General features: G+C 44.0%; 1 protein-coding gene across 2 annotated transcripts; it reads right to left on the bottom strand.

Moving 5' to 3' along the window:
• Positions 1 to 16588: 16588 nt before the first annotated feature.
• Positions 16589 to 26305, bottom strand: LOC112230388 (U2 small nuclear ribonucleoprotein B''). Of its 2 annotated transcripts, none has more exons than XM_024396675.2 (7): positions 26216 to 26305; positions 25792 to 25871; positions 25437 to 25609; positions 25060 to 25194; positions 18569 to 18607; positions 17621 to 17709; positions 16589 to 16980 (listed from the first exon to the last, which is right to left on the bottom strand). In XM_024396675.2, exons 2-7 carry the CDS (start codon positions 25853 to 25855, stop codon positions 16821 to 16823), a joined length of 660 nt encoding a protein of 219 aa, XP_024252443.1. In that variant the 5' UTR covers positions 25856 to 25871; positions 26216 to 26305; the 3' UTR covers positions 16589 to 16820. The 2 variants fall into 2 exon arrangements, with proteins under 2 accessions (XP_024252443.1, XP_024252442.1); XM_024396674.2 differs by having other exon boundaries at positions 26088 to 26227.
• Positions 26306 to 26328: the final 23 nt, after the last annotated feature.

Here is a 26328-nt window from a genome sequence, read left to right as displayed (position 1 = left end):
TGTAGTCTGTAATAGTTTGCAAGCCCTGCCACATCTGACATGTGTCGGAGCCGGTGTAGTGAGCATGTATACCATGTGTGTGAGATGTATACTTTTGTTTCAAAGTAGATTTGTTTAAGACTATCAAGAAACACACCGTGTGACCCTGATTTAGCCCACTGCAGTAAAGGATTTTAAACAAGTGGATCAGAAGGAACCAAATCCTAAATGTTGATATTTGGTTGCGTGGTCAACCGAACACAATTTAATATTACTTTTGTAATACAGTAAATAGCCTATCTTACAAACTTATGTAACATTCAACCTTAAAATGAGTAACACATCCATGGCCACATTTTGAGGTTACTACAACTACTGAACAAAAGTAGAAACGCAATATTTTACAAAGGTATAATGGTAATCTGGTAATCGGTCAATTGAAATATATTCATTAGGTCCTAATCTCTGGATTTCACATGACTGGGCAGGGGCTAAGCCATGGGTGGGCCTGGGAGGGTATGGGCCCACCCACTGGGGAGCCAGGCCCAGCCAATCAGAATGGGTTTTCCCCAGAAAAGGGCTTTATTACGGACAGACATCCTCCAGTTTCATCAGCTCTCCGGGTGAGGAAGGTGAGGAGGCCGGATGTGGAGGTCCTGGGCGGGCGTGGTTACACGTGGTCTGTGGTTTTTAGTCCGGTTGGACGTACTGACAAATTCTCTAAAATTACATTGGTTGAGCTTATGGTAGAGAAATTAACATTCAATTCTCTGGCAATAGCTCTGGTGGACATTTCTGCAGTCAGCAAGCCTCAAAATTTAGAGTGGCCTTTTATTGTCCCCAGCACAAGGCACACCTGTGTAATGATCATGCTGTTTAATCAGCTTCATGATATGCCACACCTGTCAAGTGGATGGATTGTCTTGGCAAAAGAGACATGCTCACTAACAGGGGTGTGAACAAAATTTGAGAGAAATATTATTTTTGTGCAAATGGAAAAATGTCTGGAATCTTTTATTTCATCTCATGAATAATGGGACCAACATTTATATGTCGCATTTATATTTTTGTTCAGTATATAAATGGCTCCTTAAGTAATCAAAAAAGGGTGCATGTTCAAGATAGCATGCATAGGTCATCACAGGTCTGTGGAGATCTTCACAATATCTGTAATGATCTGTACAGAATCTCAAACAGCATTGATCACTTGCACCGTGTACTTTTAATGTAATCTCAACTGCAATCCAGATAATTTGGTTCTGCTATTAGATGAGGCACAATGATAACCCATTAATCAGTTGTATAAATACACAAAATATATTACATTGTATTCCAATTTGAACTGGATGTGCTTTTAAATGGTTGAAAGCACCGTGGTAGACATTTGGGTGACAGCTAAACCAAAAATGTCACGTTCTGACCTTAGTTCCTTTGTTTTGTCTTTTGTTTTGGTATGGTCAGGGCGTGAATTGGGTGGGTTGTCTATGTTAGTTTTTCTATGATTTTCTATTTCTGTGTTTGGCCTGGTATGGTTCTCAATCAGAGGCAGCTGTCAATCGTTGTCCCTGATTGAGAACCATATTTAGGTAGCCTGTTTTCAATTGTGTTTTGTGGGTGGTTGTTTTCAGTCTTTGTGTGTCGACACCAGACAGAACTGGTCCGGTTGTTTCTTTGTTGTTTGTTATTCAGTGTTCAGTTTACTTTATTAAAAAGATGAACACGTGCTGCGCATTGGTCCTCACCTTATTCCACCGACGACGGCCGTTACAAAAAATCAGACATTGTTTTTCCATTGGAATTTGGTTGTGCTTTTAGATGGTTGAAAGCATAGTGATAACACATTGGGAATTCAACTAACTTTCTTTTTGAGTGGGTAAATATAGGTTGTAATCAAATTGATCAACGTCTCAAATATTACCCAATTGTCCCCGTTGAAGTGACGTGGTGTGCCCAGTGGGTTACTTCTTAAATGGTTGCTGCCACTGCCGGGTACAGGATGGATGGGATGGAGGATCAATCTCCTGGCAATTCCACGTGTGTATATATCTTGATTTGCAATGCAGTCCAATTCAAAGTGAATTTCTCTGGCCCTATCAGACGAAGTGATTGTTCGGATGTAGCATTGTTTGAATGGCCAATTTCTCTTGCTTTTGCTCAGGCAAAGACTGTGCTCTATCATGCTGGGACAGAATGAAAGCATGCCCTCCAGGTGAATGGCTGACTGATCCCACCTGAGTGTCTCAGATCTCCAAGGAGACAGAGGTCACCAACAAAGTAGTGCAGATCAACACAAATACCTGTGGGCAACAGAGCTGTCTTGGCCTCCTGAGTGGCGCAGATGTCTAGAGGTGTTACTACAGACCTGGGTTCATTTCCCAGGCTGTGCTACAACTCTGGGTGTTCCTTTCCTGGTTGCGGTCCTCACGAGAGCCAGTTTCATCATTAACGCTTGATGGTTTTTGCGGCTCCACTTGAAGAAATGTTTAACGTTCTTGAAATGTCCCAGATTGACTGACCTTCATGTCTTAAAGTAATGATGGACTGTCATTTCTCTTTGCTTATTTGAGCTGTTCTTGCCATAATATATACTTGGTCTTTTACCAAATAGGGCTATCTTCTGTATACCACTACTACCTTGTCACGACACAATTGATTGGCTCAAACACATTAAGAAGGAAAGGAATTCCACAAATTAACTTTTAACAAGGCACACTTGTTAAATGCATTCCAGGTGACTACCTCATGAATCTGGTTGAGAGAATGCCAAGAGTATGCAAAGCTGGCATCAAGGCAAAGGGTGGCTACTTGGAAGAATCTCAAATATAAAATTTATTTTAACACTTTTTTCCTTACTACATGATTCCATATGTGTTATTTCATAGTTTTGATGTCTTCGCTATTATTCTACAATGTAGAAAATAGTAAAAATTAAGAAAATCCCTGGAATGAGTAGGTGTGTCCAAACTTTTGACTGGTACTTTACATGATATACATGGAGTACACAGTGCAATTAAATGTTTACTTGCAGGTTCACCTCTCGACAATGCAACAACATAAAAATTTTGAAAAGTAAGTCCCTAAGTGAATAAAAATAATATTAAAAATAAAAGCTCAATCAAATAATTTCACCAATTTAGTAATGGGCAGTTTTTTTCTCTCCAAAGAGTTAACCAGCCTAGATGGAAATAACAGACGTGAGCCAATTATGTTTACCTGTGGAATTAAATAAATATTTTTATTTTATTTATTTATTTCACCTTTATTTAACCAGGTTAGTTGAGAACAAGTTCTCATTTACAACTGCAACCTGGCCAAGATATAGCAACTCAGTGTGACACAGACAACACAGAGTTACACATGGAATAAACAATAAACAAGCCAATAACACAATAAACAAGTCAATGTCACAGTAGAAAAAAAAGAAAGTCTATATACAGTGTGTGCAAAAGGCATGAGGACGTAGGCAATAAATAGGCCATAGTAGCGAAGAATTACAATTTAGTAGATTATCACTGGCGTGATAAATGAGCAGAAAAGTAAATAAAATGAGATGACGTAGGTAGATTGGGTGGGCTATTTACAGATGGACTATGTACAGCTGCAGCGATCGGTTAGCTGCTCAGATAGCTGATGTTTAAAGTTGGTGAGGGAAAGAAAAGTCTCCAGGTTCAGCGATTTATGCAATTCGTTCCAGTCACTAGTGTAACCGATGTGAAATGGCTAGCTAGTTAGCAGTGGTGCGCGCTAATTGCGTTTCGGTGACATCACTTGCTTTGAGACCTTGAAGTAGTGGTTCCCCTTGCTATGCAAGAGCCACGGCTTTTGTGGAGCGATGGGTAATGATGCTTCGTGGGTGTCAGTTGTTGATGTGTGTAGAGGGTCCCTGGTTCGCGCCCGGCAAGGGGACAGACTAAAGTTATACTGTTACATTGATGCTGTTGACCCAGATCACTGGTTGCTGCGGAAAAGGAGGAGGTCTAAAGGGGGGTGAGTGTAACCGATGTGAAATGGCTAGCTAGTTAGCGGTGGTGCGCGCTAGTAGCGTTTCAATCGGTGGCATCATTCGCTTTGAGACCTTGAAGTAGTGGTTCCCCTGGCTCTGCAAGGGCCGCGGCTTTGGTGGAGTGATGGGTAACGATGCTTCGTGGGTGAATGTTGTTGATGTGTGCAGAGGGTCCCGAGTAGAGGCGAGGGGACGGACTAAAGTTATACTGTTACACTGGCAACAGAGAACTGGAAGGAAAGGCAGCCAAATGAGGTGTTGGCTTTGGGGATGATCAGTGAGATATACCTGCTGGAACGTGTGCTACTGGTGGGTGTTGTTATCGTGACCAGTGAACTGAGATAAGGTGGAGCTTTACCTAGCATAGACTTATAGATGACCTGGAGCCAGTGGGTTTGGCGACGAATATGTAGCGAGGGCCAGCCGACTAGAGCATAAAGGTCGCAGTGGTGGGTGGTATAAGGGGCTTTGGTAACAAAATGGATGGCACTGTGATAGACTGCATCCAGTTTGCTGAGTAGAGTATTGGAAGCTATTTTGTAGATGAAGTCGAGGATCCTGCTGATCCGAAGTCGAGGATCGGCAGGATAGTCAGTTTTTCTAGGGTAAGTTTGGCGGTGTGAGTGAAAGAGGCTTTGTTGTGAAATAGAAAGCTGATTCTAGATTTTACTTTAGATTGGAGATGTTTAATATGAGTCTGGAAGGAGCGTTTACAGTCAAGCCAGACACATAGGTATTTATAGTTGTCCACATTATATAGGTCAGAACCGTCCAGGGTGGTGATGCTAGTCGGGCGGGCGGGTGCGGGCAGCGAACGGTTGAAAAGCATACATTCGGTTTTACTAGCGTGTAAGAGCAGTTGGAGGCCACGGAAGGAGTGTTGTATGGCATCGAAGCTTGTTTGGAGGTTAGTAAACAGTGTCCAAGGAAGGGCCAGAAGTATACAGAATGGTGTTGTCTGCGTAGAGGTGGATCAGGGAAGCAAGAGCGACATCATTGATATATACAGAGAATTGAACCCTGTGGTACCCCCACAGAGACTGCAAGAGGTCCGGACAACATGCCCTGGGATTTGACACACTGAACTCTGTCTGCAAAGTTGTTGGTGAACCAGGCAAGGCAGTCATTTGAGAAACCAAGGCTATTGAGTCTGCCGATAAGAATACGGTGATTGACAGAGTCGAAAGCCTTGGCCAGGTCGATGAATACGGCTGCACAGTACTGTCTTTTATCGATGGCGGTTATGATATCGTTTAGTACCTTGAGCGTGGCTGAGGTGCTCCCGTGACCTGCTCGGAAACCGGATTGCACAGCGGAGAAAGTACGGTGGGATTCAAAATGTTCAGTGATTTGTTTATTAACTTGGCTTTCGAAGACTTTAGAGAGGCAGGGCAGGATAGATATAGGTCTATAGTAGAGGTCGAACGATTCATCGGAATGGCCGATTAATTAGGGCCGATTTCAAGTTTTCATAACAATCGGAAATCAGTATTTTTGGGCGCCGATTTGCCAATTTTATTTTTTTATTTTTTTATTAATTGAAATGTTTTTATACCTTTATTTAACTAGGCAAGTTAGTTAAGAAGACATTCTTATTTTCAATGACGGGCTAGGAACGGTGGGTTAACTGCCTTGTTCAGGGGCAGAACGGCAGATTTTCACCTTGTCAGCTCGGGGGATCCAATCTTGAAACCTTACAGTTAACTAGTCCAACGCAATAACGACCTGCCTCTCTCTTGTTGCACTCCACAAGGACCGGCTGGTAAACTAGCACACACTGAAAAGGTGACAGGTTAGTGGAGGAGTGGCGGAGGGAGTTTTGAGCCATCTCTGCCCAGGGGAGAAACACCGCCCACTCCCCCAGCCGGTCCTGGCAATAGGACCGCAGAAACCTACCCACCCCTTGGATGACTCTTTCCAACTGCCCGTTGCTCTCGGGGTGAAAACCTGAGGTAAGGCTGACCGAGACCCCCCGGCGCTCCATAAACGCTCTTCAGACTTTAGACGTGAATTGGGGACCCCGATCAGAAACTATATCCTCAGGCACCCCGTAATGCCGGAATACGTGGGTGAATAGGGCCTCCTCAGTCTGTAGGGCCGTAGGGAGACCGGGCAATGGAAGGAGACGGCAGGACTTAGAAAACCAATCCACAACAACTAGGACCGTGGTGTTACACCGCGAGGGTGGAAGATCCGTCAGGAAATCCACCGAGAGGTGTGACCACGGTCGTTGTGGAACAGGAAGGGTTGTAATTTCCCTCTGGGCAGGTGTCTAGGCGCCTTGCACTGTGTGCACACCGAACAGGAGGACACATAAACCCTCACGTCCTTGGCTAACGTGGGCCACCAATACTTCCCAGCAAGACAGCGCACTGTCCGACCGATGCCAGGATGACCAGAAGAGGGTGAAGTGTGGGCCCAACAGATCAAACGATCGCGGACATCGAGCGGAACATACTTACGCCCAACCGGACACTGGGTAGGAGTGGGCTCTGAACGTGACGCCCGTTCGATGTCCGCGTCCATCTCCCACACCACTGGTGCCACCAGGAAAGAAGCTGGAATAATGGGAGCGGGATCTGCGGACCACTCCTCTGTGTCATACATCCGGGACAGTGCCTTAATGTTCTGGGAACCTGGTCTGTAGGAGAGGGTGAAAGAAAAACGGGTGAAAAACATGGCCCACCTTGCCTGACGAGGGTTCAATCTCCTCGCTGCTTGAATGTACTCCAGATTGCGGTGGTCAGTCCAAATGAGAAAAGGGTGTCTGGCCCCCTCAAGCCAATGTCTCCACGCTTTCAGAGCCTTGACAACAGCCAACAACTCCCGGTCCCCCACATCATAGTTTCGCTCTGCCAGGCTGAGCTTCTTCAATAAGAATGCACAGGGGCGGAGCTTTAGTGGCGTACCCGAGCGCTGAGACAGCACAGGCCCTATCCCTGCCTCGGACGCGTCCACCTCAATGAAAGCTAAGGAGGGATCAGGATGAGCCAGCACGGGAGCCGAGGTAAACAGAGCCTTCAGGTCACCAAAAGCCCTGTCCGCCCCAGCTGACCACTGCAGTCGCACCGGTCCCCCCTTCAGCAGTGAGGTAATGGGAGCCCCTACCTGACCAAAACCCTGGATAAACCTCCGGTAGTAGTTGGCAAACTCTAAAAACCGCTGCACCTCCTTTACCGTGGTTGGAGTCTGCCAATTACTCACGGCTGAAATGCGGTCATTCTCCAACTCTACCCCTGACGCGGAAAAGCGATACCCTAGGAAGGAGACGGACTTTTGGAAGAACAGACATTTCTCAGCCTTGATGTACAGGTCACGGTTCCAACAGTCGACCAAGCACTCTGCGTACCAGGGACACATGCTCGGCGCGTGTAGCGGAGTATATTAGAATGTCATCTATATACACCACTACACCCAGCCCGTGCAGGTCCCTGAAAATCTCATCTATAAAGGATCGGAAGACTGATGGAGCATTCATTAACCCGTACGCATGACGAGGTAGTCATAATGCCCAGAAGTGGTGCTAAATGCTGTCTTCCACTCATCTCCCGCCCGGATACGCACCAGGTTGTAAGCGCTCCTGAGGTCCAATTTTGTGAAGAAGCACACCCCGTGTAATGACTCGGTCATACTGGCTATGAGCGGTAGCGGGTAACTGTATTGTACTGTGATATTATTTAAACTTCGATAATCAATACACGGGCGCAAACCTCCATCCTTCTTCTTCACAAAATAGAAACTCGAGGAGACAGGTGAGATGGAAGGCCGAATGTATCCCTGTCCCAGAGATTCGGTGACATATGTCTCCATAGCCGCCGTCTCCTCCTGTGACAGAGGATACACGTGACTCCTGGGAAGTGCAGCATCTACCAAGAGATCTATCGCACAATCCCCCTGTCGATGGGGTGGTAATTGGGGTGGTAATCTCTTTACAGAAGGCGAGTGCCAAATTGGCATATTTGGGGGGAATGTGCATGGTGGAGACCTGGTTTGGACTTTCCACCGTAGTGGCACCTAAGGAAACACCTACACACCTCCCTGAGCACTGACGGGACCCTCCCTTGAGAGCCCTCTGTTGCAACGAAATAGTGGGATCATGTGAAGCCAACCCGGGAATTCCCAACACAACAGGGAACGCAGGAGAGTCGATTAGGAAGAGACTAATTTGCTCCCTATGACTCTCCTGCATTATCTTAGTGAGCGGAGCTGTGACCTCCCTAATTAGCCCCGACCCCAAAGGACGACTGTCTAAGGCATGTATAGGAAAGGGAACATCCCTAATCTCATAGCAAAGGAACGGTCGATAAAGTTCTCAGCTGCACCTGAATCTACTAGCGCCTTATGCTGGGAACGTGGGGAAAAGTCAGTAAATTCAATCGACAACCACATGTGTGCAACAGGGAGCTCTTGGTGAGTGGTGTGCCTTAACTACCTGGGATGACCCACCAGCACTCTGCCTGCTACCTCTACCTCCTGGGGAATCCCCCCAGCACCAACCAGCAGTGTGCCCTCTGCGGCCACAGTTGGTGCAGGGAATGGTCCCCCCCTCCGGTCCCCCTTGTTGCAGCGCCTCCCAACTCCATAGGTATTGGATCAGGAGCGCTGGGGGATGGAACTGACGGACCCCGATCAGGACGTCCGCGGGAGGACAACAGGTTGTCCAACCGGATCGATAAGTCCACCAGCTTTTCCAGTGTAAGGGTGGTGTCCCTGCAGGCTAGCTCCCGATGAACATCCTCTCATAAGCTACACCTGTAGTGATCGATCAGGGCCCGCTTATTCCATCACGCGCCGGCCACCAGAGTTCTAAAGTCCAACGCAAAATCTTCATCCCCTGAGCACTCCTCATCCCCTGACGTAGATGAAATAGGCGTTCCCCCGCTGCTCGGAAATGGCGGGCGAACTCCTCATAGTCATCCAACGTCTGACCTTCCCTGCCCCAGATGGCGTTGACCCATTCCAGGGCTTTACCGGTCAGACAGGAGATAAGGGCTCTCACTTTCTCACGTCCCAAAGGAGCTGGCCGGACAGATGCCAGATAGAGCTCCAGCTGGAGTAGGAACCCCTGACTCCCTGCAGCTGTCCCATCAGTAGCCCTTGGGAGTGAGAGCTGAATCGCACCGGATCCTGATGATGGAGAGGCGGACATCACGGTAGGTAGTGGTGGAACCTGAGGAGACGACACAGGGTTCACAGGAAAAACCCCTCTCTCCGATCGGTCCATGGTTTGCAGCACACGATCCATGGCTGTACCCAGACTCTGCAGCATGGTCACGTGCTGCTGAACGCGCTCCTCCATTTGAAGCGGAGGGCTGGCTGCACCTGCTGACTCCATGTATGAGGTGCGTGATTCTGTCAGAGTCTATCTAGAAGATAGCGAAGGAGTCAGGCGCAGGTCACAGGTAAGAATAAAAAAAACACTGTATTTACTCAATCCAAGAACGTAACAAAAATCTCGTTACGAAACAAGGACAAAACAGGACTCCAACTCCAACACACGAAAGACAATCACGCACAAAACAGAAAGGGAAACCAGAGGGTTAAATAAGGAACATAATTATGAGATGGGAACCAGGTGTGTAAACAGACAAAACAAAAGGAAATGAAACATGGATCGGTGGCAGCTAGAAAGCCGGTGACGTCGACCGCCGCCCAAACAAGGAGAGGGAACAACTTCGGTGGAAGTCATGACAGGCACCTATGATAAAGTACAGTCCAAACTGTGATCTACATGCAATGTACTGGATGTGTTGGGTGAAACAGTGTGGAAATAGGGAAACACACACAATACAACATTATTTCTATAATTTCCATCATTTGGTAAGCTGTAATACGTGATCTAGTCTATTCTTTGTGAAAAACACCTGGGCTATAAATTAACAATATATAGTTTTAGCTACCATCTAGATAGGTAGCCTACTGCATAGGCAATTAGCTATCCCTTCACCCAAAGCTAGCCTACATTTGTATCAACTCTACCCAATTATATATTGTATCAAAGTTATTGTGATGGAAATGTTGTACATGTGCTTTTCTTATAACTCATTTCTGTGTTCTATTCATGTGCTGTTCTATAAACTGAATTGGTCCACTCACACAGACAGCATCGTGAGGAAGGCGCAGCAGCGCCTCTTCAACCTCAGGAGGCTGAAGAAATTCGGCTTGTCACCAAAAGCACTCACAAACTTCTACAGATGCACAATCGAGAGCATCCTGGCGGGCTGTATCACCGCCTGGTATGGCAACTGCACCGCCCTCAACCGTAAGGCTCTCCAGAGGGTAGTGAGGTCTGCACAACGCATCACCGGGGGCAAACTACCTGCCCTCCAGGACACCTACACCACCCGATGCTACAGGAAGGCCATAAAGATCATCAAGGACATCAACCACCCGAGCCACTGCCTGTTCACCCCGCTGTCATCCAGAAGGCGAGGTCAGTACAGGTGCATCAAAGCTGGGACCGAGAGACTGAAAAACAGCTTCTATCTCAAGGCCATCAGACTGTTAAACAGCCACCACTAACATTGAGTGGCTACTGCCAACACACTGTCAATGACACTGACTCTACTCCAGCCACTTTAATCATGGGAATTGATGGGAAATGATGTAAATATATCACTAGCCACTTTAAACAATGCTACCTTATATAATGTTACTTACCCTACATTGTTCATCTCATATGCATACGTTGATACTGTACTCTATATCATCGACTGCATCCTTATGTAATACATGTATCACTAGCCACTTTAACTATGCCACTTGGTTTACATACTTATCTCATATGTATATACTGTACTCGATATCATCTACTGTATCTTGCCTATGCTGCTCTGTACCATCACTCATTCATATATCCTTATGTACATATTCTTTATCCCCTTACACTGTGTATAAGACAGTAGTTTTTTTGGAATTGTTAGTTAGATTACTTGCTCGTTATTACTGCATTGTCGGAACTAGAAGCACAAGCATTTCGCTACACTCGCATTAACATCTGCTAACCATGTGTATGTGACAAATAAAATTTGATTTGATTTGATTTGATTTTATAAACACATTTCTGTGTTCATGCAAGTGGATGACTGAACGAATCCTCACTATCAGTAGCTGCAATTTGGCAGTATGCCCAGACCTTGTTTTGAGAACGAAAGATATCTCAGTTTCAAGGTCTCAGCTTAGAGAGAAGACGCCCCTTGAGTTATTGGTCTGTCACATGTTATGAACCAGTATTGGTCGGTGACATGAATGAAACAAAACGATAATGATGAATGAATTATGCTAAATCATGCAAATATAATTTGTCTGTGTATAGCCGCATATAAGACAACTGCTGGGATTTCCCAAGCAGAGCTCCTGATTGACATGTGTACTATGGTGGATTGAGTTGGTTGGAACCTCTCTGGTGCGCTGGCAAATAAACAATGATTCATATTAAAATTGACTTATTATAACATTATTATTAACATTATACACTGCTCAAAAAAAATAAAGGGAACACTTAAACAACACAATGTAATTCCAAGTCAATCACACTTCTGTGAAATCAAACTGTCCACTTACGAAGCAACACTGATTGACAATAAATTTCACATGCTGTTGTGCAAATGGAATAGACAACAGGTGGAAATTATAGGTATTTAGCAAGACACCCCCAATAAAAGAGTGGTTCTGCAAGTGCTGACCAGACCACTTCTCAGTTCCTATGCTTCCTGGCTGATGTTTTGGTCACTTTTGAATGCTGGCAGTGCTTTCACTCTAGTGGTAGCATGAGATGGAGTCTACAACCCACACAAGTGGCTCAGGTAGTGCAGCTCATCCAGGATGGCACATCAATGCGAGCTGTGGCAAGAAGGTTTACTGTGTCTGTCAGCGTAGTGTCCAGAGCATGGAGGCGCTACCAGGAGACAGGCCAGTACATCAGGAGACATGGAGGAGGCCGTAAGAGGGCAACAACCCAGCAGCAGGACCGCTACCGCCTTTGTGCAAGGAGGAGCAGGAGGAGCACTGCCAGAGCCCTGCAAAATGACCTCCAGCAGGCCACAAATGTGCATGTGTCTGCTCAAACGGTCAGAAACAGACTCCATGAGGGTGGTATGAGGGCCCGACGTCCACAGGTGGGCCCGACGTCCCAACACCGTGCAGGACGTTTGGCATTTGCCAGAGAACACCAAGATTGGCATATTCGCCACTGGCGCCCTGTGCTCTTCACAGATGAAAGAAGGTTCACACTGAGCACGTGACAGACGTGACAGAGTCTGGAGACGCCGTGGAGAACGTTCTACTGCCTGCAACATCCTCCAGCATGACCGGTTTGGCGGTGGGTCAGTCATGGTGTGGGGTGGCATTTCTTTGGGGGGCCGCATAGCCCTCCATGTGCTCGCCAGAGGTAGCCTGACTGCCATTAGGTACCGAGATGAGATCCTCAGACCCCTTGTGAGACCATATGCTGGTGCGGTTGGCCCTGGGTTCCTCCTAATGCAAGACAATGTTAGACCTTATGTGGCTGGAGTGTGTCAGCAGTTCCTGCAAGAGGAAGGCATTGATGCTATGGACTGGCCCGCCTGTTCCCCAGACCTGAATCCAATTGAGCACATCTGGGACATCATGTCTCGCTCCATCCACCAACGCCACGTTGCACCACAGACTGTCCAGGAGTTGGCGGATGCTTTAGTCCAGGTCTGGGAGGAGATCCCTCAGGAGACCATCCGCCACCTCATCAGGAGCATGCCCAGGCGTTGTAGGGAGGTCATACAGGCACGTGGAGGCCACACACTCTACTGAGCCTCATTTTGACTTGTTTTAAGGACATTACATCAAAGTTGGATCAGCCTGTAGTGTGGTTTTCCACTTTCATTTTGAGTGTGACTCCAAATCCAGACCTCCATGGGTTGATAAATTTGATTTCAATTGATCATTTTTGTGTGATTTTGTTGTCAGCACATTCAACTATGTAAATGAAAAAAAGTATTTAATAAGAATATTTCATTCATTCAGATCTAGGATGTGTTATTTTAGCGTTCCCTTTATTTTTTTGAGCAGTGTAATAATAAATTACATTTGTTGAGCACTTTTCATTTACAGATGTAAATCACAAAGCTCTTTACATTGAGAGCAATCATTAAAATTAAAAAAAGCTTTAATAAAGACCTGAAAACAAATGAAAATATAGCTAGCGGTCTAGTACTATACATTATACACAAAATAATAAGGGAGGTGACAAGGACAAAACAACAGAACTTGAAAATAATGTATAAGACCAACAACAGATACCACAAGATAGATCACATAAAGCGAAAGCCAGTTTGAAGAAGTGTTTATTGAGCTCAGACTTAAAGGCAGTGGTGGTCTGGGGCGCGCAGGGGTGTGGAGACAGTAGAATGCTCGGTCACCCATTGTTTTTTAGGCGTGTCTTTAAGTGAATGTGAAGACTGCTTGGGGCTGAGGAGTTTTTGATGACTAACAGGAGGATTTTGAAGTTGATTCTGAATTGGATGGGTAGTCAATGGAGAGAGGCTAGAATGCGGGCGATGTGGGCAGATCTCCAGGTTCCCTCGAGGACACCGGCAGCTCTGTTCTGCACAAGCTGCAGCCTGTGGAGGCTTTTTTAAGGGGAGACCACCATGGAAGACATTGCAGTAATCGAGTCCGGAGAGTTTGTATGAACTCTAGCTAGCCAGTAACATTTGTATCAACTACAGCAAGTGATATCTGTATCAATTCTACTCTTGGAACTTTTGAAGAAAATAGCTACCATTTTGAATTTGCAGACAAATTGCATTGACACTCAAATTTGAATACGAGTAAAGTACAAATACAGATTAAAGAAGGAAGTAACTCCAGAAATAGTTTGGTCTTCCTGCCAACAGGAAACAGGAATGAAATATCAATATGACCAGGCAGGGCCAGCAGCAGTGTAGGAGGATATATACAAATAACATGGGAACAGTAATTGTTCTATTATAATCAGATTGCCTTGTGACGTAATGTGGCGGGCCAAACCCTCCATCCCACCTAAACAGGCTGAAATTCCAGGCTTTTTTTCCTCTTCAAATAGCTTACACAGAAAGGGGATTGTAATAATTTTCACAATTTCAGAGTGTTATTTCAACCTCATAGTGTGGAAATATCATTTAACAATATATATGTTTTTAACTGCATTGCCCCTTTACTGATTTTGGGAAAGTGTTCGCATTAAGTATAAACAATAAATAAAATGAACAACTTATTTCTTCAAAAAATGGAAATACATTGGATTGGATATTAAACGATTGATTCATTGAAAGAATGAATCATGTTATGCCTAATGAACACGTTTTCCTCGTGGATCAGTGTTAGGGTATATTGCACTTTCTTGAGTTGGACATCTTCCCATTAAGAGTCTAATTCAATTCCTGAAACCCCAACCTGAAAGGGATACTCAAACTAAAACAGCATGCCTGTCATTTGTAGGTAAGTACCCTTTTCACTTTAAAATAATAGTGTAGCATCTTCCTCATAGTTGAACTACTAAAGAGTTTCAGTCATTAGCAATCCACACAGGAAACAGGTCTGGAGCACTGAGATAATTAAGCAATTAGGCACGGGGGGGTGGGGGGGGGTGTAGTACATGGTTATAAACTGGTTACCAATGTAATTAGAACAGTAAACAGTACTTTTTTTTTGCCATGGTCATACCCACAGCTTTCAGCCAATCAGCACTCAGGGCTCGAACCACACGGTTTATAATACAGTATATTCTGTCAAAGGGCATTTTTGCCACACATCGCTGACTGAAATAATGCATTTTGCCCTCACATTATGTCCCGTTTGATACCAAAACCCAATAGAATTGTATGCATTGGGTAATAAAATAGCTTCATTGTTGTTCATACGCATGTTTATGCATGCGGCTTATTTCTCATGACAGGTGGCAAGATTTACTTGGTGGGCTGACAGAGGAGTAGTGTGAGCATTCTAATTGGGTATATAGAACAATTCAGATTGGAAAAACACCCTATTCATAGTCAAATAAACCCATACTGTTTCTTTTACATTTTTATTTGAAATAAGGTTCCTGAAACTGGTGGATTGCGTATCCAGGCCAGCACAGTAGCCTACAACTTGGGTTGGTTTAACATGGCCTGGCTCAGTAGTATGAAAAGGGTGCTAGACATTTTAGCCCGACGCAGTTTGCTATTAATTGAATAAGTAAGATAAATTAGGTATTTCTCAGATGGTAACAGTGTCTCTCTAACCATTTGGTCGATCTCTCTCTACTAGGCTACAGTGCTTTGCGCTGTCACTGACAGCCATGCAGGTTCATTGTTCCAAGCCCATTCAAAGGATGTGTCCCAAATGGAAACCTATGGGGCCCTGGTCAAAAAGTAGTGCACTATAATGAGAATAAGCAGTGGGACCCAAACCATCAGTCACTGTGATTGCACCCTATCACAGCCTGCACTTTGAGCCAACAACTGAGTGTGTATGTTTTTGTGGTACCTGCCAGGTAAAGTAAAGTTTAAATGACCCTGAGGACTAGCTTTGGGGAAATGACTCTCTTTGAGGCCAGTCAGTGCTAATATAGAGCAGGATATATAACTACAGCTCAAGCAGACCAGTTAGAAGTGGAGCAGATCAATATCCAATGTCCTAAATGGCACCCGATTATGTAAAAAGTGCACTACTTTTGACTGGAGCCCTAGTCAAAAGACAGGCACTAAATACGAGAATAGGGTGCCATTTGGGACATGGACATACAGTATGATCTTTATGAAAATGATCTTAAACCAGTTGGACCATTTACCAGATTCCCCCTCATGGAAAATGTGTTCTATCTTCGAGGCACTTATCATAGCATGCGACAATCGAAAGCAGTAAACATCTGGACTCATGTCATCACGTTTTATAAATCTTTGGGAGATAATCTGTTTCTCATTTTACCCATCTCTCTCCATAGCTCCAGGGAGCATACACAACTTGATGACATCTGCATTATAATTATTCATTGGGAAATTGCTGAACCCATTGTCTGCACTAGCTTTCATCAAACATTTGATCAATATGTTGTGTTCTGACTATATACTCGTAGACAACATTATTGATGTGCCTGTCTGTTGAGATGCCGAAGTATTGCGAAGGCACGCAGACAGCGCTAGATCCGAATAGTCTGAATGAATCGCGGTGAATTGCTGGGAATGCGGATCAAAGGAGCTTTCTATTAACCTCCAATTCAAATTTAGGAAGTCAATCCAGCCACTTTTAAGTATTGTTTTGGGCCAATGACTGCAGGAGAGCCCAGATGTTTCACCCAACAACAGAACTGGTTAGAGGGGTTTCAACTGAGCTGTAATAACTGTATTCAGGCTGTTAGCATATGACTGGGATGGGAACTATGACAATTTACACACTTGATCACTGGACCAATGATTGGTATCCCCAACTACGTGAATTTGAAAGAAAACAAATTTCACGTTTATATGTTTTCAGAGAATAAGGATGTCATGACACGACATTTTTTACATGTTATTGGGCTTGAATCTACAATCACCATCTGTCCTTTTGGGGCCTTCAGGACCAGGGATAGAAACTTGGAACATGTCAGAGGAAGCATCTTAGGCACCACAGTTGCACAAAACATCTTTATTACTGTGCCATACAAAAGAGAGGCGATGTTTAGAGGATTCTCTTCACAGTCCACCTCACAGCGACTGCACAGAAATCAGTCAAAAAAAACAACAAAAACTCCTGGGAGATTCCACAGCCGATACAAAAAAACAAAGTAAAAATCAGGGGGTCCAACCCATCTCTAACCCAGAGTCCAATGTGTGTTCCCTGTCCAGTGACGTCATCGTGGGAACTACTTCTTGGCATAAGTGATCTTCATGGCGCATTGGGCCGTAATCCGGAAGCCCTGCAGTGCATCTTTGGCCACTCCCGCCTGGCCCTCGCTCTCAAACTCTACAAAGGAGATGTCGTGTTTGCCAGGGACGAGTCGCACCTCTTTGAAACCAGGGAATCTATGAGGGAGGCGAAATGTTCAGAAATGTAATGAATAGAGCTGACATGATCTCCCTTTTCTACATGGTAGATAAGCAGGTTTGTTCGACACAATGCATTTCTATCTCAACGTCCTGTACACCCTCTTGAACAGAGCTCCAGTTGCCATTCTGCAAAATATCATATATCAAAGACTTCACCACCTGGCAATGGTGAAGTCTGAATTATATAAAGCAGAGGTTCTTAAACTTTTTCAGCTCGGAGATCAACATTTTTTTCATTTTACCTTTATTTAACTAGGCAAGTCAGTTAAGAACAAATTCTTATTTTCAATGACGGCCTAGGAACAGTGGGTTAACTGCCTGTTCAGGGGCAGAAATGAGAAATTGACCGTCCTCCTGTGACCCAAATCGTCCTCCAACGACCCAAATTAAGAAGAAATAGTGTGTGATTATACGTGTATTCTCATAACTCACAACCTACCTCTCTCACATGCCCAAGGGCTCCTACCCATATTTTAAGAAACCCTGATATAAAGCAACTACTGTATATTTCACAAGTTCACGAGCCAGACTCAATAACAATTGCTGCTGAAAAATGAATGCAATCAGGCATCTAGGCGAGTTTACTCATTTGACAACAAGATCATTCAATACTCACTGATTGAACAGCATGGAGAGCATCATTTCATTTGTTTCCTCTGGCAGGTTATTAAGGAATAAAATGTAGTTGGGTGGATTGTCTGGAACCTAAAAAGACAAAGAAATTAGTCTGTGATTGTCACATAAAACCTTCCTATGGAACATTTTTGCAGCTTAGTCAATAAGCAGACCAGACTATCTGTAGCCCTCCAACAGTTAAACCAAACAGGGCGTATCAAAACAGTAAAAGGCTCCTTAAGTAGTGAGAGAAGAGATTTTTTGCAAGAATACAAGTCACTTCAACATTGCGCTTATTAAGAGTCCATCATCACTAGTGATTTAGTCCGTCACACACAGGGGACGTATGCTGAGTAAACACAACTCCATTATACATCTCAATGGAGTTGAGTTGTGACGCGTGTCAGCGGAGTGTACCCCCTATTCAGTCGGTATCAGTCGATACTCGAAAAAAAAAAATGCATTCTTTACTGTGTAACTTGTACCTATGTTTCTCCTGTGTAACTACGTTATTTTCTTTGGGTGGTGCAAACCATATTTTTCAAACAGCATTTTACGCGACCGCCGCCCAGGGAGCCGTTGTTTGTCAACGGAGAAGGCGCAGCCACGTCACTGCGCGGCAGATTCTTTTTTGGGGGGGCAGGGGATGCATAGAACGTAATTTCTTATCAAAAACTATGGATTCCAACTCTATAACAAATCAGGACAAGCATTTAGCATTAAATCATTTATAGAAGTATCATGTGATAGCGCATGTTCAAAGTCACTAAACTTCATATTCTATTGGAAAACAGTGGATTACACAGAGCAATCTGACAGACGTCACATAAAATTGTATCTTTTATCAAACACTTACAGATGGCAGCAGGAAAAGAACACAGTTACACAGGACAAACCGTTTACTCAGCAAACTAGGTTATAATTCTTGATAGGGCTAAAAAAGGCTTACCTGCATGGTTGTTGGAGCATTGTTTGTGTTGGCTGATCCCTGTTAATAGAAAGGATAAACAAGTTATGAAAATAGCGTTGGAGTACAATTTCTGACTACATTCAAAAGCGTACAGGATGGCTATGCGCAATAGGTTGACAAATACTCGTGCCCTATGGCAGGGGTAGGCAACGAGATTCAGCCTCGGGACAAATTGTCAGAGCGGATGGTCAGGGGCCAGAGCATAATTATAACAATCTAAGTAGTGCCTTCTATTTTATTTTGCACCGTCTCTACGCACACTCACAGGACTCTACACACTCATTTTTATTTTACCTTTATTTAACTAGGCAAGTCAGTTGAGAACAAATTCTTAATTTACAATGACGGCCTAGGAACAGGGGCAGAATGACAGATTTTTTTCCTTGTCAGCTCGGGGATTCGATCTAGCAACCTTTCGGCTACTGGCCTAGCGCTCTAACCAGTAGGCTACCTGGCACCACTCATGCACCATGACACTCAAACACACACACTTCATTTGTTAACACATATAACATGTACACACGTCTATACTGACACACGTACTCACATATACGCTGCTGCTGCTCTATTTATCATATATCCTGATGCCTAGTCACCTTACCCCTAAACACATCTACTACCTATTTCTCCAGTATCCCTGCACATTGTAAATATGGTATTAAAACTGACCCTGTAAATAGCTTACTTACTTTCTTGTGTTCTTATTATTTCTGTTTTTGTTCTACCGTATGTTATTTTTAGTACTACATTGATCTTGATTACTGCATTGTTGGGTTTAGAGCTGGCAAGAAAGGCATTTCACTATACTTGTGCACATGACAATAAAACTTGAAAAATGTCATACATTGAAATACATTGAGACACGATCACATACAGTCGAAGTCGGAATTTTACATACACCTTAGAAAAATACATTAAACTCAGTTTCACAATTCCTGACATTTAATCCTAGTAAAAATTCCCTGTCTTAGGTCAGTTAAGATCACCACTTCATTTTAAGAATGTGAAATGTCAGAATAATAGTAGAGAGAATGATTTATTTCAGCTTCAATTTCTTTCATCACATTCCCAGTGGGTCAAAAGTTTAAATACAGCATTGCCTTGAAATTGTTTAACTTGGGTCAAACGTGTCAGGTAGCCTTCCACAAGCTTCCCACAATAAGTTGGGTGAATTTTGGCCCATTCCTCCTGACAGAGCTGGTGTAACTGAGTCAGGTTTGTAGACCTCCTTGCTCACACATGCTTTTTCAGTTCTGCCCACAATTTTTGTATAGGATTGAGGTCAGGACTTTGTGATGGCCACTCCAATACCTTGACTTTGTTGTCCTTAAGCCATTTTGCCACAACTTTGGAAGTATGTTTGGGGTCATTGTCCATTTGGAAGAACCATTTGTGACCAAGCTTTAACTTCCTGACTGATGTCTTGATGTTGCTTCAATATATCCACATATTTTTCCTCCCTCATGATGCCATCTATTTTGTGAAGTGCACCAGTCCCTCCTGCAGCAAAGCACCCCCACAACATGATGCTGCCACCCCTGTGCTTCATGGTTGGGATGGTGTTCTTCAGCTTGCAAGCCGCCCCCTTTTTCCTCCAAACATAACGATGGTCATTATGGCCAAACAGTTCTATTTTTGTTTCATCAGACCAGAGGACATTTCTCCAAAAAGTACAATCTTTATCCCCATATGCAGTTGCAAACTGTAGTCTGGCTATTTTTAATGGTGGTTTTGGAGCAGTGGCTTCTTCCTTGCCGAGCAGCCTTTCAGGTTATGTCGATATAGGACTTGTTTTACTGTGGATATAGATACTTTTGTACCGGTTTCCTCCAGCATCTTCACAAGGTCCTTTGCTGTTGTTCTGGGATTGATTTGCACTTTTTGTACCAAAGTACGTTCATCTCTAGGAGACAGAACGCGTCTCCTTTCTGAGCGGAATGACGGCTGTGTAGTCACATGATGTTAATACTTGCATACTATTGTTTGTACAGATGAACGTGGTACCTTCAGGCGATTGGAAATTGCTCCCTAAGGATGAACCAGACTTGTGGAGATCTTCAATTTATTTTCTGAGGCTAATTTCTTTTGATTTTCCCATGATGTCAAGCAAAAAGGCACTGAGTTTGAAGGTAGGCCTTGAAATACATCCACAGGCACACCTCAAAATATGTCAATTAGCCTATCAGAAGCTTCTAAAGCCATGACATAATTTTCTTGAGTTTTCCAAGCTGTTTAAAGGCACAGTCAAAGTGAATTTAAACTTCTGACTAGAGGTCGACCGATTAATCGGAATGGCCGATTAATTAGGACCGATTTCAAGTTTTCATAACAATCGGAAATCGGTATTTTTGGGCGCCGATTAAAAAAAACAACGTTATTTAATCTTTATTTAACTAGGCAAGTCAGTTAAGAACACATTCTTATTTTCAATGACGGCCTAGGAACGGTGGGTTAACTGCCTCGTTCAGGGGCAGAAAGACAGATTTTCACCTTATCAGCTCGGGGGATCCAATCTTGCAACCTTACAGTTGACTAGTCCAACGCAATAACGATCTGCCTCTCTCTCGTTGCACTCCACAAGGAGACTGCCTGTTACGCAAATGCAGTAAGCTAAGGTAAGCTGCTAGCTAGCATTAAACTTATCTTATAAAAAACAATCAATCAATCATAATCACTAGTTAACGACACATGGTTGATGATATTACCTAGCGTGTCTTGTGTTGCATATAATCTGACTGAGCATATAAACATACAAGTATCTAAGTATCTGACTGAGCGGTGGTAGGCAGAAGCAGGCGCGTAAACATTCATTAAAACAGCACTTTTGTGCGTTTTGCCAGCAGCTCTTCGTTGTGCGTCAAGCATTGCGCTGTGTATGACTTCAAACCTATCAACTCCCGAGATGAGGCTGGTTTGACCGAAGTGAAATGGCTAGCTAGTTAGCGTGCGCTAATAGCGTTTCAAACTTCACTCGATCTGAGCCTTGGGGTGGTTGTTTCCCTTGCTCTGCGTGGGTAACGCTGCTTCGATGTGGTATGGTGGCTGTTGTGTTGTTGGTTCGAGCCCAGGGAGGAGCGAGGAGAGGGACAGAAGCTATACTGTTACACTGGCAATACTAAAGTGCCTATAAGAACATCCAATAGTCAAAGGTTAATGAAATACAAATGGTATAGAGGGAAATTGTCCTATAATAACTACAACCTAAAACTTCTTACCTGGGAATATTGAAGACTCATGTTAAAAGGAACCACCAGCTTTCATATGTTCTCATGTTCTGAGCAAGGAACTGAACCGTTAGCTTTCTTACATAGCACATATTGCACTTTTACGTTCTTCTCCAACACTTTGTTTTGCATTATTTAAACCAAATTGAACATGTTTCATTATCTACTTGAGGCTAAATTGATTTTATTGATGTATTATATTAAGTTAAAATAAGTGTTCATTCAGTATCGTTGTAATTGTCATTATTACAAACAACGTATTTATTATGATTATTTTTTTATTTAAATTATCGGCTATTTTGGTCCTCCAATAATCGGTATCGGCGTTGAAAAATCATAATCGGGCGACCTCTACTTCTGACCCACGAATTGTGAAACAGTGAATTATAAGCGAAATAATCTTTGTTTCATGACTCCAACCTAAGTGTATGTACATTTCCGAATTCAACTGTAGGTCTCTTGGGAACATATTTCCTAAATTAAACAAATTTTAGCTGAATTTTAGCTGAATGATGATGGCTGGTGATTTTACAGTCTTTTTTACCCAAACAAATGGGGCCAAAAAAAGCCTGCAGTTGAGCAGGTTGCCGGGCTCTGGTCAAAAAGATTCACTATAGTATATGGTATAGAGAATAGGATGCCATTTGGGACGCAGTCATATAGCCTATGTGCCGATGCTGGCACTAAGACAGTGCTCAATGAGCTGTTTTCAGCCATATGCAAACAGGAAATCACTCATCCAGAGGCGGTGCTCCTAGTGGTTGGGGACTTTAATGCAGGGAAACTTACATCCATTTTACCTCATTTCTACCAGCATGTTAAATGGGCAATCAGATGAAGAAATAAAAAATAAAAAAATACACTCGAGACCACATACAAAGCTCTCCCTCTTCCTCCATTTGGCAAATCTGACCATAATTCTATCTTCCTGAATCCTGCTTACAAGCAAAAACTAAAGCAGGAAGTACCAGTGACTCGGTCAATAAAAAAGTGGTCAGATGAAGCAGATGCTAAGCTACAGGACTGTTTTGCTAGCACAGATTGGAATATGTTCCGGGATTCTTCCGATGTATTGAAGAGTACACCACATTAGTCACTGGCTTCATCAATAAGTGCATCGACGACGTCATCCCCACAGTGACTGTAGCATACATACCCCAACCAGAAGCCATGGATTACAGGCAACATCCGCACTGAGCTAAAGAGTAGAGCTGACGCTTTCAAGGAGCAGGAGTCTAACCCGGTAGTTTAAAAGTAATCCCACTATGCCCTACGACGAACCATCAAACAGACAAAGCGTCAATACAGGACTAAGAATGAATCATACTACACCGGCTCTGACGCTCACCGGATGTGGCAGGGCTTGCAAACTATTACAGACTACAAAGGGAAGCACAGCCGAGAGCTGCCCAGTGACACAAGCCTACCAGACGAGCTAAATGACTTCTATGCTCGCTTCGAGGCAAGCAACACTGAAACATGCATGAGAGCATCAGCTGTTCTGGACGACTGTGTGATCAGGCTCTCGATAGCCGATGTGAGTAAGACCTTTAAACAGGTCAACATTCATCTGGCTGCAAGGCTGGATTACCAGGACGTGTACTCTGGGCATGCGCCGACCAACTGGCAAGTGTCTTCACTGACATTTTCAACCTGTCCCTGACTGAGTCTTCAATATCAACATGTTTCAAGCAGACCACCGTAGTCCCAGTGCCCAAGAACATTAAGGTAACCTGCCTAAATGACTACCGATCTATAGCACTCACGTCTGTAGCCATGAAGTGCTTTGAAAGGCTGGTCATGGCTCACATCAACACCATTATCCCTGAAACCCTACACCCACTCCAATTTGCATATCGCCCCAACAGATCCACAGAAGATGCCATCTCTATTGCACTCCACACTGCCCTTTCACACTAGGACAAAAGGAACACCTATGTGAGAATGCTATTCACTGACAACAGCTCAGCGTTCAACACCACAGTGCCCTTACAGCTAAGAAACCTGGGCCTACAAAGCTAAGAAACCTGGGAATAAACACCTCCCTCTGCAACTGGATCCTGGACATCCTGACAGGCCGCCCCCAGGTGGTAAGGGTAGGTAACAAAACATCCGCCACACTGATCCTCAACATGGGGGCCCACCAAGGGTGCGTGCTTAGTCCCCTCCTGTACCCCAGGTTCACTCATGTGTGCATGGCCAGGCACAACTCCAACGGTAACACAACAGTAGTAGGCCTGATCACAGACAACGATGAGACAGCCTATAGGGAGGAGGTCAGAGACCTGGCTGTGTGGTGCCAGGAAAACAATCTCTCCCTCAACGTGATCAAGACAAAGGAGATAATTGTAGACTACAGGAAAAGGAGGACCGAGCATGCCCCCATTCTCATCGACGGGGCTGTAGTGGAGCAGGTTGAGAGCTTCAAGATCCTTGGTGTCCACATCACCAACAAACTATCATGGTCCAAACACACCAAGACAGTCGTGAAGAGGGCACAACAAAACCTATTCCCCCTTAGGAGACTGAAAAGATTTGGCATGGGTCCTCAGATCCTCAAAAGGTTATACAGCTGCACCATCAAGAGCATCCTGACTGGTTGCATCACTGCCTGGCATGGCAACTGCTCGGCCTCCGGCCGCAAAGCACTACAGTGGGTAGTGCGTACAGTCCAGTACATCACGGGGGCCAAGCTTTCTGCCATCCATGACCTATATACCAGGCGGTGTCAGAAGAAGGCCATAAAAAATGTCTTAAGACTCCAGCCACCCTAGTCATAGACTGTTCTCTCTGCTACAGCACGGCAAACTGTACTGGAGCGCCAAGTCTAGGTCCAAAAGGCTTCTTAACAGCTTCTACCCAAAGGCATAAGACTCCTGAACATTTAATCAAATGGTTACACAGACTATTTGCATTGCCCCCCTCTTTTATGCTGCTGCTACTCTCTGTTCATCATCTATGCATAGTCACTTTAAAAACGCTACCTTCATATTACCTCACCTAACTGATACCCTCGCACATTACCCTGTACCGGTACCCCCTGTATATAGCCTCGCTACTGTTATTTTACTACTTTAATTATTTGTTACTTTTATTTTTCACTTAACATTTACTTGTCTTAAAACTGCATTGTTGGTTAAAGGGCTTGAAAGTAAGCATTTCACTGCAAGGTCGACACCTATTATATTCTGCGTACGTGATAAATAACATTTGAAAATGTGATTTGATATACTATACTAGTCTCACCAGTGCTGGTTTCTTGGCCACGTTAGCCACTTGATCTTGAGCCTTCTTCTTCCTGTCCTTCTTCTTGTCCTTGTCCCCAAATGTGCCTCTGATTTTGGAGATCACCTCAGAGTCTGTCTTAGCATACTGAATGCGCTGAAAATAAGAGACAAGTACAATAAGATTTTTGCTTAGCACAGACCTGGGTCGTATTCACTAGAAACCAAATGGAAGAAAACAGACCAAAAAGCGGAGGAACTGCCTGAACTTGTCCACTAAGAAACTCCCCATTTTCACAGCAAAATGTTTAGCTGCTACGGTGCAAAAAGTTTTGCTCATATATGGTAATGAATACCACCCTGTACTACTCCCATTTGTGAAACTAAGTAGTAACTTACCATGGGCTTATTGTAGAAAGGAAAACCTTGAAGTTGACGCAGTGCGTTCGTAGCCGAGGCAAGCTCTTTGAACACCACAAACGCCTGCCCTCTCATCTTCATGGTTTTCATGGCAACAATGTCCATGACTTGCCCAAACTGAGAGAACAGGGCATAGAGTGACCGCTTCAGTTCTAGAAGGCAACAACAAAAAATGTTACTTAACTGTTGTTACTTATAGACAATTTACACAGACAAAGAAATCTATGTAAACTTACTACAGCTCCAGTACAAGAGGATAAATAGCTATCTATTCCTGAAGGAACGCTGTAGCTAGAGACATGATCTTGGAACAAAGTTGCAATGTGATTCTTACCATCCTTCTTGATCTTATCATTTACATTATTGATGTAAATGGTGTGGTTTGGTCGAATATCCATGATTAACAACTTTCACCTGGAACAACAAAACAAAAACATAGCCACATTAGCTGGGCACTTTTTTTAAACAAAATGAACAAATAAAGAAATAAATGAAAAACAAGCGGGGTACATTAGCTTGCTAGCTAGCTTTAGCTACTACTGGCTAGCTAGTACAGTACAATGAATGAAGCGGTGAGGCACGCTAACTAGCATTAGCTAGCTATTTAACATTTCTAGTAAGCTTCATCACCTCGAACTGATAGCTGGTGCCGCTGACCAGACAAATGTACAGACTAAACAGATCTATATGTATGCAAACAGAGCATTTCCTGAGCCCTGATTGCAGATAAACTGACTTGAGACTGTGAGAACACTCACCTCTCTCTACACACTTTCAAGAAAACACAGGAAGTAAATGTGTGCGCGCTGGTTCATGGTTCTTCTTCGGTTAATCAACAGTTCTCTACCGCCACCGTCTGTACAGGAGTGTA

Source organism: Oncorhynchus tshawytscha, linkage group LG32 (genome assembly GCF_018296145.1).
Source record: "Oncorhynchus tshawytscha isolate Ot180627B linkage group LG32, Otsh_v2.0, whole genome shotgun sequence".
Classification (NCBI taxonomy): Eukaryota; Metazoa; Chordata; class Actinopteri; order Salmoniformes; family Salmonidae; genus Oncorhynchus; species Oncorhynchus tshawytscha.
This window is presented reverse-complemented; position numbering and strand designations above follow the sequence as displayed.